Source organism: Clupea harengus, chromosome 20 (genome assembly GCF_900700415.2).
Source record: "Clupea harengus chromosome 20, Ch_v2.0.2, whole genome shotgun sequence".
NCBI classification, from domain to species: domain Eukaryota; kingdom Metazoa; phylum Chordata; class Actinopteri; order Clupeiformes; family Clupeidae; genus Clupea; species Clupea harengus.
In genome coordinates this window covers 18,633,311-18,650,212 of record NC_045171.1, presented here as the reverse complement: position 1 = coordinate 18,650,212, position 16,902 = coordinate 18,633,311, and the positions used below count along the sequence as shown (strand labels likewise).

At 42.1% G+C, this 16,902-nt stretch overlaps 1 protein-coding gene across 3 annotated transcripts; it reads left to right on the top strand.

The window, feature by feature from the left end:
* The first annotated feature begins 9,183 nt into the window (after positions 1-9,183).
* On the top strand, positions 9,184-15,179 carry LOC122128481 (putative P2Y purinoceptor 10). Of its 3 annotated transcripts, none has more exons than XM_042702751.1 (3): positions 9,184-9,482; positions 11,687-11,957; positions 13,793-15,179. In XM_042702751.1, the coding sequence occupies exons 2-3, from the start codon at positions 11,785-11,787 to the stop codon at positions 14,673-14,675; spliced, it is 1,056 nt and encodes a 351-aa protein (XP_042558685.1). In that variant the 5' UTR covers positions 9,184-9,482; positions 11,687-11,784; the 3' UTR covers positions 14,676-15,179. The 3 variants fall into 3 exon arrangements, with proteins under 3 accessions (XP_042558685.1, XP_042558686.1, XP_042558687.1); XM_042702752.1 differs by having other exon boundaries at positions 9,184-9,572; XM_042702753.1 differs by lacking the exon at positions 9,184-9,482 and having other exon boundaries at positions 10,933-11,957.
* Positions 15,180-16,902: the final 1,723 nt, after the last annotated feature.

The following is a 16,902-nucleotide window of genomic DNA, read 5'->3' as shown; positions in this document are numbered from 1 at the left end:
CACACTGCATCACTCAGAGCAGCAGTTTTCTAACGGCTCATATAGCCATAAACAATGGCTTGAACCTTCTTATGGACACTAATGATGTCTTATTGATAATCCCATGTTATTGGAATGGGTGCTTAGATAATGTGTGAGTGCGATGTGTCATGATTATGTGAGGGGGTTCGGGACTGCTGAATGAAAACAGAGCACTGACAAACCAGCTCTACAAGGGGCACTCTTTGTTTGTGTGTGTGTGTGTGTGTGTGTTTGTGTGTGTGTGTGTGTGTGTGTGTGTGTGTGTGTGTCAGTGAGTCAGTGAGTGTAGGTAGATCCATGTAAATCATTTTACATAATTGTCTTTTTTGTTTGTTAGAGGTAGAGTCTTCACTTATGGAGTATTCTAACCAGGGGTGGACTGCATACCAGTCACCCTTGAAGCTCCTGTTTCGGTTTCCCTGGAGTGTCTTGGGAAAATTTAGTTGAGGTTGCGCTGGAGCTTCACCCCTGGACTTGGAAATGTCTGTAAAACACCAAAGAATCCCATTAGTATCAGCTTTTAACATAAGTGCTATCCACTTCCAATTACATGTTGTTCTTTTGTTGTTTTTTTAAGACTAAACATGCAATCATTAACATTTTACAGATTGAATAAATATATGTGTATTATATGGCCAGCCTTTAAATTATTTTTGTTTGTCATAACCCGACCGACCCTGTCCCATTCTTCAGCTACGCGTGCTGGCAAAATAAGCATGGATTTTCCTGTCTCCCCCTGAGGCACTTATCCTTTTCATTGTGACATCTTTAAAAGTTTTACACAACATTAACTATAGACTGCTTTTATTTCAATGTCAAGTGTAAACTAGCGACAGTGTGTTATCTATGACTAAGTGACACCTGGGAATGGACTTAAGCTAACTAGCTAGCGCTAGCTCGCTAGCCAGAGATAATCTTACAAGTTTGCAAAAATAACAGCAGCAGCCTAACTCAACTCACTCTGGCACAATTCCTCAATGTTGACTCATTCTTACACATTAAATTGAGTGTGAAGATAACTTTATGATCTTATCATTTCAATGATCCTTTCAAGTATCACCAACTTACTCACCTGTTAGTTACAGTGGTATCCAGTGGTTAGCTGCTAGTCTCCATTGAAGCGCTGTCAGAATGCAGGCACGTTGGTTTGTGTCTTGCGCTGTTGATGGGGGCGCGGCCCAACATGTTGCAAATATGGGGCTTGTAGCGTAAGTGACAAATGACAATATAAGACGACTTGATAAAAAAAAATATGAATGCATTTATTTCAGCTTTATACCGATTCTATTCAGGTGGGTTTTCTGTATTTTTTTTTTTTGCCGTGCCGTGAGGTTGGGGGGGCCGGCAGGGTGGCCATTCTCTGACCAATGGTGGCCGTGGCCCAGGGGCGGACTGGCCATCGGGGATACCGGGGGAATCCCCGGTGGGCCGACGGGTTTGGGATGGTCCAAAATAGCGGCCCACTTCAATTGCCGCTCGGCCCTCTCCGGCACTGACTACATTTAAGATTTGGCAGAACACTTAAAATTGACAATAATATCTATATGTCTGTGTGAAACCACTGACTGATGTTTATACTACTCTTCGCGATCTGTATTCACACTCATGGTGTCTATTTTTCGAAAATGTTCTGACGTTTCTTCTTTACTCATCTAATGTCTTCCGTCAGTCTAATTTTGTTTTAGGCGTTATTAAATTTCACTCACTCTATCCTACTCAACACTTGCATCACTCGCTCGCAGACACCTTCAACACCCCTACTACACTGACTACACGCCCCTGACTACACACATACACAATCACACACCCAGCATGCAACTACTGATGCCATTGATGTTCAGACCCCATCGAATGTTCTGTACTGTTCATTTCTACAATATAGTTCATGCAGGGGCGGCTTGTCCATAAGGGCGATTGGGACGACGCACTGCCTACGCCCGGATTTTTTTTTTTCTGTCGGATTCTACCACTAGACCGTTTGATCTGCCTCTAAATGTCATTGCCGAATCAGCCAACAGTCACTCAGGCAACAGTCAGACAAACGTGGTGCTTCAAATGACCCCGCCCCTTTTTGGGGGCAAAGTGGAAATCGCCCCAGATCTCCCTCATTGACTCTCATGTTAAATCCATTTTTAACATTTAGTGCAACAACTCGATTCGCTCTTTGAAAGTCGGCGTACTAATTTAGATAAATTGACAACAAAACATTTAGGACTTCCTAGACCAAATGTATTCATTCAACAGGTTTCTACAAAGGGGGTGGAATCCTACATCCAAGAATTGGAATAAAAGAAAATCGTGGCTAGCAGGCAGTGAAGTGGCTAACGCGGTCTGTATTCCTATATACCACTGTCAGTTTTCATAGGTTTTACAGTGTGAATGTTCGCTTCTTGCACTAGCACTGAGTTATCTTCATGATGACTTATTTAGCTTTTGTAAGCCACTACTTTCAAGATCAGTCAATAAATATAGTTGGTTTTGACTTATATGTTGCCCCCTTCTTTAGGTTGTTACTGGACATATCATGTGTTCTGTTAAGCTATCATACAACTTTTGAGACATGTGGATAATGAGAAAGTGGGATATTTTAATGTGGAGCCACATCATGTTTGCTTAGGAAGGCTCCTGGATGCAACTTTCTTTCATAGCGTTTTACCTGTAACTAGCTACTCTAGCTATGTAGGTAGAGGGGAAATATTTTTGTTGTGTGCTTCCATCTAGTGGACAAAAAGGTATTGCTGTATGAGTTAATCAGTTAACAACAAATTGATACAATTGTCTTGCTTAATGTGACTACTGAATGGGTCGCCTTAATCGTTATCAAAAATATGCAACCCCTGAGAATTTTTTCAGGAGCCGCCCCTGGTTTATACTAATTCTACACTCTGATTCCAGTTTCTTTATTGTGTGGTTTTTCTCTGCTGACATTCATTCTTTAAGGCTCTGTAGTTATACATACAACCATCTGATACTAGCCCAGAGTTAAGCATATTCATCAAGCAAACTATACCTACCTTGGAGTGTTACAATAGCCAATATCATTTTATTCCATGTGTCCATCCAGTGTGTCCAAATTGGTGGATCCAAATGTTATAAAAAATATATATATATGATGTAATTTCTTTGTAATCATCCAAAGTAATGTTAAGTGTATGGGTATTTTTCCAAGTAGGCCACTGACTGGTCGATACGTGCGATGCATTGAGTGGGCAACGCGCCGTGTATTGAGTGGGCCGGTCTGACAGTAACTCCCGGGCCACTTTTTTCCCCCAGTCCGTCCCTGCCGTGGCCCCCCCTGGCCACCACGTGGCCACGCCCCTCTTCATGTGCATCACCGGGGTGACAGTCACTGGTGTCTCCTCCAGTTCGATCAGCAGCAGCTGACGTCTCTTGCTCATTCATTGTGCTACAATTTGCCTGGAGAGGGAGGGAGAGAGTGAGAGAGGGGGAGAGAGAGAGGGGGTGGGGTGGGAAGGGGAAGGGTGAATAACATCAATCAGGCCAACCCTTTGACCGAAACCAGTTGTGTATGTCTATGGTTGTGGGACACCTGCCTTGGGCTTCTCAATCACAATTCATCAGTGGAAAAGTGGTGGGCCTAATGTACATTCTGAAAAAACATCGTTTTCTCCCGTGATCAATGATGCATTCGTATATTGAGACTGCAAATAAAGTTACCAAAAAGCGCTGGGCACATTCAGAAGTAATTAGCTATTTGCGAACATAGCCTCTCATTATTTTTTGTCTCCAGAATGTCTGTGGCTATATGCAGGCATGAAAACGGGTCAGGGGTGAAAAAGGTGAGAAGGATATTACCCCTCTAGGGGGGTCCGGGGGCATGCTCCCCCGTAAGAAAAATTGTAATATTCCATATTTTAAAGCATCAATCTGATGCATTTTGAGAGGCTTTTTTTGCCAACCTGGGGAGAGCTGGAGAAACTTAACTTCAGCCATGAGTCCAAAATTATTATGGCCTCCTTACTAAGTATTATGCACTGATGTCACTGGGTCTAAAATACAGTATAAGAGGCACAATGTGGTAAGGGCACCACAAATGGCTTAATGCATAGCCCCCACAAGAGATGGTGGACATGCTGTAACTTAACTTGTCTACTCTTCCATCATGATTGATAGCCAATACAATGTTATGTAATTCAGATTTTAATTAGGGCTGTCAATAGATAAAAAAAAATTAACTAATTAATCTCACATTTTGAAATTCATTAATCTAAATTAATCGCGATTAAAAGTTTGTTTGACTTCTAAAGACTAAATCTTATAAATTAACGAGTAATCACTTTCAGACAGCGTGTATTTTAGACACTGTTGTTTAATTGTATTTTTTTTTTTTTTCCACAAAACTACACGCAGAACTGTGTTTTCAAAGAGGCTCAGGCCTATAACTCATACCTATAAAGTGCCAGCCAGGTACAGACTGTGTGCCGCGCAGGGTAGATGTTAAAATGGAAGTAGCCTAGCAGCTGCCAACATAATACGGGCACTATCAGTGCCTAAAGTGGTCAGTTTGCCACTTATCTCCCATCTGTTTGAGACGTCGATGAATTCCTCTGCACAGTCCTCCGCTGTATGTCGCGAATGTTTTTTTGTTTTTTTACTTCCAATGCAAAATATCTCAATTTCCATACTTTGTCAATAAAATGAACCGTGCCCCCCAGGTAATTGTCATTTCTGACTGACGTCCAGTTGTCACCAGTAAGGGCGACGCTGGCAGCTTGTTTGAGGAGCTGAATTGTTCGTGCTCTCTCGCCGTCATACAACGGTAAATCGTAAGAATTGTCCCCTGAAGCAATTCGAATCACCTCAGACAGCCCACCGTCCTCAACTATGTTGATGGGCCGACAGTCACCGGCAACCTAAACTGCGTAAGCGTTGGTAACCTTTTCACGGACTGGTCTAGTTATTTTCCTAGTGAAGTCGTGGAGTGTGGGTTGGCGACCATCTAACCTGGGACTGCTTTCTGTCGGGTGCTTTGCATTAAGGTGATAACTTCAAGACGAGCTGCTTCTGTGATAGCTAAATTCAGCTTGACAAATGCTACATACGACTTTAGTTTTGTCGGTTGTTCCGTCATTTTCACTCTTAAACAGAAACTTTCCGCCCAACAATCCCTCTGCTCTCTCCATCTTCAACTATCGTCTCGGTCTCTCCTATTCCTGACTGCAGGCACGCGGCGGTTTCGTGTCATGTGTCAATGCACATCGGAAGTAAACAAAGTTGCGTTAACTGCTTTAAAATATTTTATCGCATTAATCTCGGCCACAATAATCTCATAGATTAACGCGTTAACTTTGACAGCCCTAATTTTAATACATTTTATTGGCAAAGATAACAATTTACATTAAGTTCGTAATACTTTCAGAACCAGATCATTTTTTCTTCTTTGCCTGAACCACCAGTGTCTTCATGGCCCGCTTTCGCTGTTTTGCCACGTCTCAGCCTCACCCTTTTCTCTTCTTCAGCAGGCGTGCTTTCAGCTTCTGATGGTGGTCTGCACTAGCCTGACGATGTCATACTCATCATTCTAGTCAGAATACGAGTCTGATTACCGCTCCGTTGGACTGTGATTATGGGGCGTGTTTCAACCGAACCAGGAAAAAAAATGCCTCTTCGCTCAATTGGATATATCTAGAACCAATCAGAGCAACGTAGTATGACCATACGTAGACCATGGGGCCAGCTGATACATTAAACTTTTACCGGATCCCGTAGGAAGGACGGCAAAAACATATTTTCGATCGACAAATGCCTTGATCGCGTTTCTCTGTTCCTCTTTCAAAATGAATGTGCTGTCAATGTCTTCTAAAACAGACTCGAATTTCCACATTTCAGCTCTCCAACGGCAGCCATGTTTGTTGAAAACGAATTCACCCCAAAAGCTCTTTGGTGACGTGGTTGATTACGTTAGGGTTGATCATCTGTCCATCATCGTATAAAGCCCGCCCTGACAATTTGATTGGTCTATCTATCTCCTCACAGATTTTTGTGAGGAGATAATTTCTCCCCAACGGAGCGACACAAGACCGAACTTCCCGACCAAAAAATGTGTGGGCGTGGCTAAATTCGTCTGGCATCCAGGCTAGGTCTGCACTGGTGATGCAAGGCAACTTCGCGTTAATATTTCCATGCACTAGCGCTTTCTCATCGAATCTACACGATTCACGTAGGTCACCTATTTTGGTTTCAAAACGGCGAATTTCGCCGAAAGGTGAGGGATTTTCATGCCTGCGTCCCCAGTGCTATCTGCGCCCCTGAGTATGGCATACATTGACGACAGACCGGGGTTACAACAGAAAACAATGGAGCACTATACTTAGTCATAGTCAATTATAGTAAGTCATAATTTATGATAGATCTATTTCACTTACCATGAGTTACAACAGGAAGGTATCTTTGGAACGCATTTTAAAGAGTTCAAAATAAGCACCACAATTTTCGATTGGTTAGTACCAGCATGCAAAGCGCCAGGAATGCATCATCGGCCAATCACAGTCCACCAAAAACACCAATAAGGAAACTCTTCGTTTAGGGGTGTCGAACCACTGACTAGAGATAATATAACCATTTGTTACTTGCAAAACTTTTCATGGAGGATGGAATTTAGCAAGAAAAAATCTATTTATCCTAACTTAACCAAAACTAGCCAAAACCAGGTGACTTATGATGCAGTTTAGCAATGCTTTTGGACAGATAAACAGGGTTTTGAGCTTCATTATGTTGTCTGATCTATACGAGCAATCAAAGCAGATTGGGAATTTGGTTTAACTATTCTAAATGGGGACATAGTGCCAGAACTGAATAGCATTACAAATGACCAGACAAGACATGACCAGACAAATTGTTGATTTAAAGGCTGTCATCTGGGCCATGTTTACCTGGTTTAGATGTCCCCGTTTTCCAGTGGCCTGTCCCCGCAAATGTACCCATTTTTAAAAGTGAATTAAAAACTGACCAGCGAGTCCTAAGAAAGACCGGGCCACAGAACAGGCGGCAGACATCTCACATTGTGTTTATTTTGGCCAACAGAGGGGGCTGGCTGCATCCTGCTCAGAGCAACATTAATCTCAGTCAGCAGCTGCTCTAGTGAGCAGTGTCGTTCTCTCTGTCCTCGCATGGTGTGCATGCAGGCAGGAGTGAGTTACTATGGTTTCCGGGACACTCTGTGTTCCCACCCTCATTTACCACAAATAGGCTATGGCTTTTAGTCCATCTATCACTCTATGGCTGTTAGTCCATCTACCACACATACGCTATGGCTTTTATGGTTTTCATTTCACGTGACCCTTCATGCCACCTTATACATAACAAACCACAGTTTTCTTGCTGTCCACAGTTGTGGATATATACACTAAACATATAGTACATTAATAGAGCAGACCTATACGCCTAACCCATCGCCCTCTGAGTCTCAGCTATAGCTGGCCAGCAGATTCATCAAATCAGACCATTTGAAGGGATTACTGCTTTTTAGATCATAAAATATAAGCTCTGAACTTAGATAATAGGCCAAGACCTACCCAAAGTCTAATTAAATTAAAATAGCACCAACAGTAATAACTGTTCAATCAATAACATCATTGACAAAATCTTGTAAGGATATTTTTAACACTTCTCTTGGAGGGTTACCCTGCTAAAACACAAAGACAATCCTGTTTTAATTATTTGCCCCCAGAACAACCATGTTTGAGTTAGCAAGAACAAAGGCTATCAGTGGCAATGGTCAGGAATGGCACTGCATAACTGAGAAAAAAAAGATAAACTGAAATAGACTGTCAGTTGTGGAAAACAAAAGCATTACAGTACAGGAAAAGGTTACCTGAGTACAGAGCATTTTCTAGTTTTCACAGAGGTGAGGACATTGTCGCTCTTAATAATCCCATACAAGCAAAGTTCCTTTTTTCTGTCCATAGTGCATTGTTCTTGTCAGGTTCACATGTTTGTGCTGGGTCTGAGCAGTACATCTGGCACTTCTCTTAAACCTATGCAGGTGAGGTCCACCACTCCATTGTGAAGTCACATATGACATGACATGACCGCACGGGCCTCTTGGGCACAGGTTCAGAGGTCACAGGGGCCTTAAAACCTGCACCAAGTAAGCTCCGCTGCTCCTCTGTTGACCCTTAAGAGACCCTAAAAGGTCCAAGGCAATACACAGAGGGGTCTCCAGCCTGAATGCAAGTGGTCTAGAGCTACTCTGATCAGTACAGACAGGTACTGCTTTAGATGTTGTATGTTTCGCACTTCCTGCATGTCCTTGAATGTCTAGCGTGTGTGTGTCAGTGACAGGGGCACTGCTTGGAATTCTGGGCCCCCTGACATAGTTTTCTGTTATTTTATATTTTAATAATGCTATGATATGTTAAGCAAGGCAGTCTTGGTTGTGAAAGGTCAGGCTGGGTCATATATTTTGTAATTTCTGCTTTTTTTGTCTTATAGGCCTGTGATTTTATAATCTTGGTAAGATGTTTGCTTGAAACAACAATGATGGCTTTTATTAATTTGGGATGAGAGCACATTTTTGTGTTTTTTTTGTTTTGTTGGCCTAGATGTATAAAGTTATCAACGTGGGTCATTAGTGATTAGGCTAATGCTACTGCCTGTGGTATTAGTCTTATATGATGGGCTATACAGGTGTCTATTTAATGTGCTATTTGTCAGCAATTCCAATACATTAATACAGCATTGCATCATGTGCTGATGTGATACATCCTGTAGGTTATCCACAGGTATTAAATACGTCACTTAAGCACAGGGTGGTTGCACTGTAATCCGCTTCTTGCTATGTGCGCAAGGCCAGGGAGTGGGAGCCAGGAGGCTTCCGTGCCCAGGGGAACTTGATTTCATAATCCTGTCATGATGAAATGACAGGAACAACTTTTAAGTTTTGTTTCTCTTTAAGTTACTCCTCCAGAGATCCTTGCGATGCAGATACTAACTGTTGCTTTAAAAACATTCAAACAAATGCGCCATTGAAAAACCAAATAAACAAATAGGTCTACATCAGAGGTGGCAAATGCCGTTCCGCAAAGATAGATAAAAGTGCGTAATGGTTCAGACACTCAGACAACATTTATGTGATATTATCACTGTTTTTTGTGACTGTTGCTATGTCAATAAGCAAGAGGATGCACAGTTTGTGCCTCCGGCTGAATGGGTGCACATTCATTCTGGAGATGCTATGATTGTGTGCTTGCAGCATGACTGCTATGGTCTCCGACATCATAAACTGTGCAACTGTTGAACAAGCTTATGGACTGTCAGAAGGCGGGCTGTTGGCCACTTCCTCTTTAATGCCTGCATGTGCCAGAGAGAAAGAGAGAGGGTGTATATGTGTGTGTGCGTGCAAGCTCTACGCAACTGCAAGCAGATAGCTTAACCTCGTCTACCACAGGATACCGGGCTGTAGAGACTGGAACACCCCCCCCACGCGTACCCTGTAGACGGTAGGCTTCTCACTTACAACAACACCCATCCAGATATGGGTGCAGAGAGACAGTTTATGTTTTGTTTGTCTCGTTTTGGTCTTCGGTCAGGTAAGTGGGCATGTTGCATCTGTCCTTTGGTGGGGATGGGGTTTTTTGCTTGTAGAGATTTGCCCGAAAGACATTCATCTCATGCGTGTCATTTTGTGAAAAAAGTCAATTAATTTATATATAATAGAATGGGTAGTGTGAGGGTCCAATGAAACAATACTAAATGTAATGTCTAATAACAAAAAGTCTATTTTGATACTTTGCACAGCTGTTGAAAAACTACAATAATATACAGCAAAATAGAAATGTGTGTATGCTTTCAGTCTCTGTGTTTTTATAACTGAAAATACATGGGTGGGATTCTGACTAAACGGCACAGGGTGGCATGTTGACTGCATACTTGGCTGGCACTGATGCTGTGTAGGTCTGCATTGAGTCGATTGGGTTACTACTCCATTTCAGTTCAATTAAACAGTTTGTCAACCTAGAATACCTAGCCAGCTTTTATGAATAGCAAATACATTTTTAATTGACATGCACTGTTAAATGTGTGATGTATTTAAAAAGTACTATAAACATTTAGTATTTCATTAAAATACGTTTTGTTATATAAGACATTGACTTGTAATGAACTGTGACAAGAAAACAGCATTTCGGGGAAAGAGGTTTGTTGAATCAGCATTTGCGGGTTAGCAATCTGGGTTAAGAAACGGGTTTCTTTAGGAGTTGCATTTGAACAATGGCAATGAGAAGAATTTATCTCAGATAAAAGTCTCTCGCACAAAACTTCAAAGAAACCAAGAAACAAGGAGGAAGAATTATTTTGTGATTGTATTTTTAATCAGAGTGTACATGTGGATGAAAGACGCAGCAAGGGTTCGTGTGTGTCAGGGCGCATGTTTTCTTGTTTGGTAAAGACGTCACTCATAGGATGTCTTGGTGTGCTATTGTGTGAAGTTTATTTATTTACCATGATTTCCCTTTGCACTGTTGAGCTGGCTGCCAAGTCTTTACCAACAAAATGCCAAACAATATTTGTCTCACTGACTCATGCATATATGCCTCATTCTGTAGTACTAGATTAGGTTTGTACTGAATTCTCAAAAAAAATAGCTGTAGATAGTTCCACACTTAAAGGTTTTGCATGAAAGTTTTGCCAACCTCCCACACACTCAATGTTTTTCACTCTCTCTCTCTCTTACACACACACATACACACACTCACACGTGCACACACACACACACACACACACACACACACACACACACACACACACACACACACATACACAAATACACAGAGACCTTTTCAGGAAGGGTGTTGGCGTTTATGAAAGATGTCTTGGTCGTTCACTGGCCTGTTTGCTTGAATAGCAGGAACTCATAGGACCCTATGGTACTGGTGATAGGGGGGGGGGGGGGGGGGCAGCCTCTGTTATCATTAGACCTGAGTGGGGGTGACCATATAATTCAGCTGAGATTTGAACCAGCAGACTCCACTACAACGACACTTCCTCTTCATCAGAGCAAAGTACAAAGTACACTAAAGGGAACGAGAAAAGACCAAGGTTTTCTGTTCTGCATTGTTAGTTTTGAAAGAACATGTATGAAGAAATAAAAGTGACAGTGTGAAAATACCAACAGATGTTTAAGGAAGTAAGTGGCAATTAACTATACTCCAGATTTCTGCATGTCTTAGCAGATTGAGCAAGCATACAGCATATAGAGAAGACCCTGTGTGAATATATGTGTGATTGTAAATCGTGTCCTCTAAGGGTTTAACCTCTAAGGGTTTGGGGAGTTGAACTGACAATGGTGAGAATTCGACTTTTTACAGTAATGGCTGAGTGTGTGACTGAAAGTGAAAGTAACATGCTGCATTTTTTGGCTGTGTGTTAAAAGGAACCATGGTCTGCATTCAAAACTTCGCTTTTCTACAAATGACCTTTTGGATATGACACCAGCTGCAATTGTTGGCTTCATATCAAAGGAAAATATTTGAACCTATCAGAGCAGAAGCTTAGGCCTCTTTGAAACAAACTAGTCCCTGATAATATGACTGCAACTATGACTTGATAGTATATATATATAAAAAAATGCCTGTAACCATTTCCTAAATGTGTCCCTCGTTCACTGACTTGTTTAAGGGAGTGAAACTGACCATTGTTATTTCAGTTTCAGGCATCTGGAAATATATCCTCTGTGTGTGACTGAGGGTTTCTGTCGATGACACCTCCGCCTCTCAGCCTGATAAATGCTCACCTGGTGTCGAGATGAGTTCCACAGGCTCCGACGGGGTTGGGGGGAACTCCTCCGACTGTGAGCACGACCTGAATGACTGGGAGCATGCAATGGAGCAGCTGTACACCTGGCTCTACCTGATCATCCTGGTTCCCGGGTTGTTAGGCAATACCTTAGCCCTCTGGGTTCTGTGTCGCTTTATAAGGTCAGATCTGGTTGCCCACTCCCCTCCCCTCCCCTCCCCTCCCCAATCCTGTTGAGTTTTTGTTGATTTTGATGTCTGTGTTGATGTGTGTGTTGACATGAATGAGGTCACCAGAGTTATTATAGATTTAGTAATCTTTTAGTCTTTTTAGTTAGGTTTTTTATTTCAGTTAAGTTTTAGTTCATTTTATTAGTATTAGTGTTTTGCTATATTGTCTAGTTTTTGTTTAGTTTTTATAAAGTTTTAGTTTTTCAGGTATTATGCCATTCTTATTGAATGAACATCAGTGGTGAGTCTATTGCACTATAACAAGGCATGTTATTTTGGCTGTAGGTTGCGGCCCCATAAAGCAATGGGTTTCCCTGCTCTGAAATATTGCTTTGGATGTGTTTTTTACTACAGTCGCAGACCCCAATGATCGCATACTGCCTGATAACTCCTGCGCCGCATAACGTTAATGTGTGCATTCATGATTTTCTTTATGGTGCGTTTATGTTTGGATTCACCTGAGCAGAGGTGTAGTTTCATTCACTTCATTCAAGTTGGATGCTGCCCATTTAGAGTTCGTTGTGCCATTGAGCCATTGTGCCTACTCAGGAGAATAAGCCCTACCAGGCTCTCTGTGCCAGAGATGCCACTGTAAGAACAGCCAAAATGTTACCAACGACGGAAAACACCAGGCTGAAAGGTTTATACATGTCTGAACCTTATCGGACAGTGGAAAGCATTAGAGTGATAAATATTGCGGAAAATACGATTACTCTGTCTCCATTAATTATTAAATTACCTACAATATTAACAAACACTACATATGCCAATTGTGAGATCTTAATTAATGTAATGGCATGGCACACAAGGAGTTACATGAATGGTTAATGAATAAACAGTTTATTATTACAATAAACGGTAAGCTTAAATGTTACAAGTGTCAGTCAAACTGCATGTACTGTACAACTCAAATGAAGAAGTACAACTGTAAATAAGAAGAAGTGATTACACAGGTTGGATGCCAAATTAATGTAAATTACCAAATAAACCTAATTGCATGAGATAGAAAATAACATAAACTGGGATGAATAATCAAACTTGAAATGAATGGGTGACAAATGGTGAAGAAGACACAAATAAACAGAATGATAGAATAAGAGTGCAAGGGAAGAGAGGATCTCCACACTCAAAGACAGGAAAGGAGAAGCAGCAGCAGAAAGAGCAGAAGAAGAAGAGAGAAGAGGAAGCCCCCAAACACTCTAAAGTGTTTGGTTTTGTACCTCGAGATTTGCTATCATTGGTGCATTTTCCCACCATCCTTAATGCCCTAAGATAACATTCAACCCCCACCAACCCTGGGCATCTGGGTATGCCCAGATAGAGGTTACAATGGGCTAATACAATTACACAGCTATAGCAGGTACTTCAGATTGCAAGGAAACCATGATCAGACTACTGCCCACATCACAAGGATAAATTCAAGACCAAACATGAATATGTTACATTCATATACATTTGCACATACTTGGAAATACAAAACCTTTTGAGGTTCTCTCTGTGACAATGGGGGGTAAAGTTGAAATAATCAACCAGATTCTAAAGGAATGCAGCATGTGGCAATTAGTTCAACTGTGACCAGGCTCTCGGGTGCCTGTGAAAACAAACAGGTTGAGAAGCTGTGGTGTGAGCGCTAACCTTTGACCCCCTTGCCAAACACCGTGAATAATTAAATCCAGAAAATGGACATTCTCAGAATGAATTCTGCCTTACACCACTACATACAGATACATCTGAAACAAGCTCCAGTGGTGTGGCGTTTCAAACATTTGCTCATTTTTTTTCCACAGAAAAAAGACCAAGGCGGTGATTTTCATGATCAACCTGGCGGTGGCCGACCTGCTGCACGTCCTCTCCCTGCCGCTGCGCATCTACTACTACTTCACCCACAGCTGGCCGTTTGGGCACGCCATGTGCCTCCTGTGCTTCTACCTGAAATACCTGAACATGTACGCAGGCATCACCTTCCTGATGTGCATCAGCATCCAGCGCTGCGCCTTCCTCATGCACCCTTTCTGCGCCAAGGGCTGGAAGCGCCGCTACGATGTCCGCATCAGCACCGCCGTGTGGCTGGTGGTGGGACTGTGTTGCACGCCCTTCATACTCATGAGAATTAGCAGCAGCGGCGGTAGTTCCACCCAAGAGAGTCCTGCGACTAATGTCTCCTTCCACGCCGACCTGCCCAACACCTCCAGCTGCTTCAAAGACCTGCCCATGCGTAAGCTGGAGCTGCATCAGGCTGTGCCCATGATTGCATTCGCTGAGCTTTTTGGCTTCGTGCTGCCTCTGACGGTGATCCTGGTGTGCTCGTGCCTGATCCGCCGCTCACTGCGCAAGGCCGATCAAGAGCGCAGCAGGGACACCACCCGCCGAGCCCTGCGCATGGTGCTGGTGTGCACGGGCGTATTCCTGGTCTGCTTCGCCCCGTACCACATCAACTTCGTGCTCTACATGATGGTGTCGCAGCAGCTGGTCACAAATTGCGACGTGGTGCTGGCCGTGCGCCGCTTCCATCCGGTCTCGCTGTGCATCGCCAGCCTCAACTGCTGCCTCAACCCTCTCATCTACTACTTCCTGACAACCGAGTTCCGCGACCATCTGGTGCGCACCGGTAGTTCCGTGCTTAGGGGACGCCTGATGAGCATGGAGAGCACCTCCTCGGCAAAGGAGTAACTTTCAGTTTCCAGAGGTTAATAAAATGTGTGTGTGTGTGTGTATCTCCGTCCTAAAGGGCTGACTGATGAGCCTGGAAATCATATCCTCTGGAAGGGAGTAACTCTGACCCCTATACCTCCCTGTTACAAGGGAATCATTTCAATTCAATTCAATTCAATTCAGTTCAGTTCGATTCACTTTTACTCATTTATAAAGCTCCATTGACAACAGACGTTGCCTCAAAGCCTGCGCCCCCTAGAGCAGGCCCAAGGGGACGGTGGCGAGGGAGAACTCCCTGTGTGGAGCCACTTCTAGTGGGGGACTGGGCAGTCTGGGGCTCCTCACTTAGCAGAGTGACTGGCATTAACTAGGGGGTCATTTTTTCAGCTAGCTAGACAAGACCATATTTTTCCATATGGTTGTGTGGGGGGATTGCATATACTGCATATGTGTTGATGGATTGGGTGGTACTTTCTCATATAGAGTATAGCTGGACTATAATATGGTACCCCTTGGTTAAAGCACGAGTAATAATGTTGGCTAGAGAATCTGTTTTGTGCAATTTGTTTTGCGTAGAGCATTTCTCAGAAATGCAAAGGCTGTGATCGTGTCATCCCCTTTGTAGACCTGCAGAAAAAAAATCAATAATAACTCCTAAATAAATAATTGGTACATTTAGAGATGGCCCTAAGCCAGAACAGAAAATGTCAAACTCTGAACTTAACCACACACACACATGGTGATATGGTAGATAGAACCTTTGAAGAAAAAAAGTAAAACAAACCATCGTGGTGTTATTTTCTTTCAACATTACAGAGCGATGGCTCCCCTTCTCTGACAGGGGGCAGATGACAAAGCCTGTTTCCCACAAGAGGATGGTTGAACTCTGTTTCCTAATTGAGGAAGGACAGACACAAGGGACACTGCAAACCTGAACCCTGGGAGAATGCTCCCTCCAAGTGTTGCACTACGCCGATGTTGCACTTAAACAAACTTAAACAAATAAACAATGTCTCTTTTAAAAATAAATTCCACTCCTTATAAAAGCTCTGGAACCCCCCCCCCCCCAATTCAATTTCCATTTACTGACGCAAACAACTCTTAACTCAGCCTGTCAGCTCAGCTGCTATGCTGCCAAATTATCTGACAGTTAGTCAGTGGAAAAGTCCATCAGGTGCTTTTATTTTTCCCTCACCATTCCTTGTATAGTTTCACTGCTAAATAGGGCAAATTAAAAGGTTTAAAACCTATTAGCTTGAATTAGGGCACCTTTCACATATACACTCATGTAGCCATTTTTATTTTTGTTTCAAAGAGAAGAGAAAATGAAGTACTCAATAAGCTACAGTTCTTAGGAAAACTTTTACAAACTTTCACACTTTTACTTTTACAAAACTTTTACTTTTTGGCTTTATCAATAAACTACACAAGTACTACACAATTTGAACATTTCTGCATATATATGATTAAGTTGACTGACAACACATATATCATGTGTGAGTATAGATAGTTCTGATTCTGCAGGCTACTTCTGTTCTGACACAGGTGGAAAAATGGCAGTTGGAAAACCACTTCTCTTTTCATGGTGTTAAGCAGGATGCCAATTTACATGAATCCCTTTCACAGGACACCCACTCTCCATTTGTGAAAAGACTGAATTAATGAATGTTGTATATGGTTACATTCACACATCAATATTGTAATCTCTCTCTCTCTCTCTCTCTCTCTCTCTCTCTCTCTGGGTTGGATGGGTGTAGTAGTGTATTCCTTATCACATTGTTTTTTAAATCAATTTATATCAACAAGAAGTTGATATTGCTTGTGACTGCCATATTTTTTAATCATTGTAGTTCATTTGGTTTTATTTTTTTTTATACAATATACAAAATGATATATGCAGCCTTATAGGCAGGCTGTATAAGATGTTTGTTGGAATAAGCTGCCTCTTATTCAGAAGTTCTGAAAAAGCACTAGACTAAGCATTTAATGTATGAGCCAGTGTACTTTGCTGAAGGACTAATCATGCGCTGCTTCATGTGTATTTGTGTCTGTCAGTTTCTGTTGAGTCGTGTCAAACAGAGTTTGATCAAATAAAGTGAGACTTTCTGCAAGAGATTTTCACTGCATATTTATCCAAAAATAATGAACACATTCAAAATGAGCTCCAGTATATTAATATTACCTCTAACTTCAATGAACCTGTAAATAATAATGCAATATTAGTATATATTCACCTAGATATATA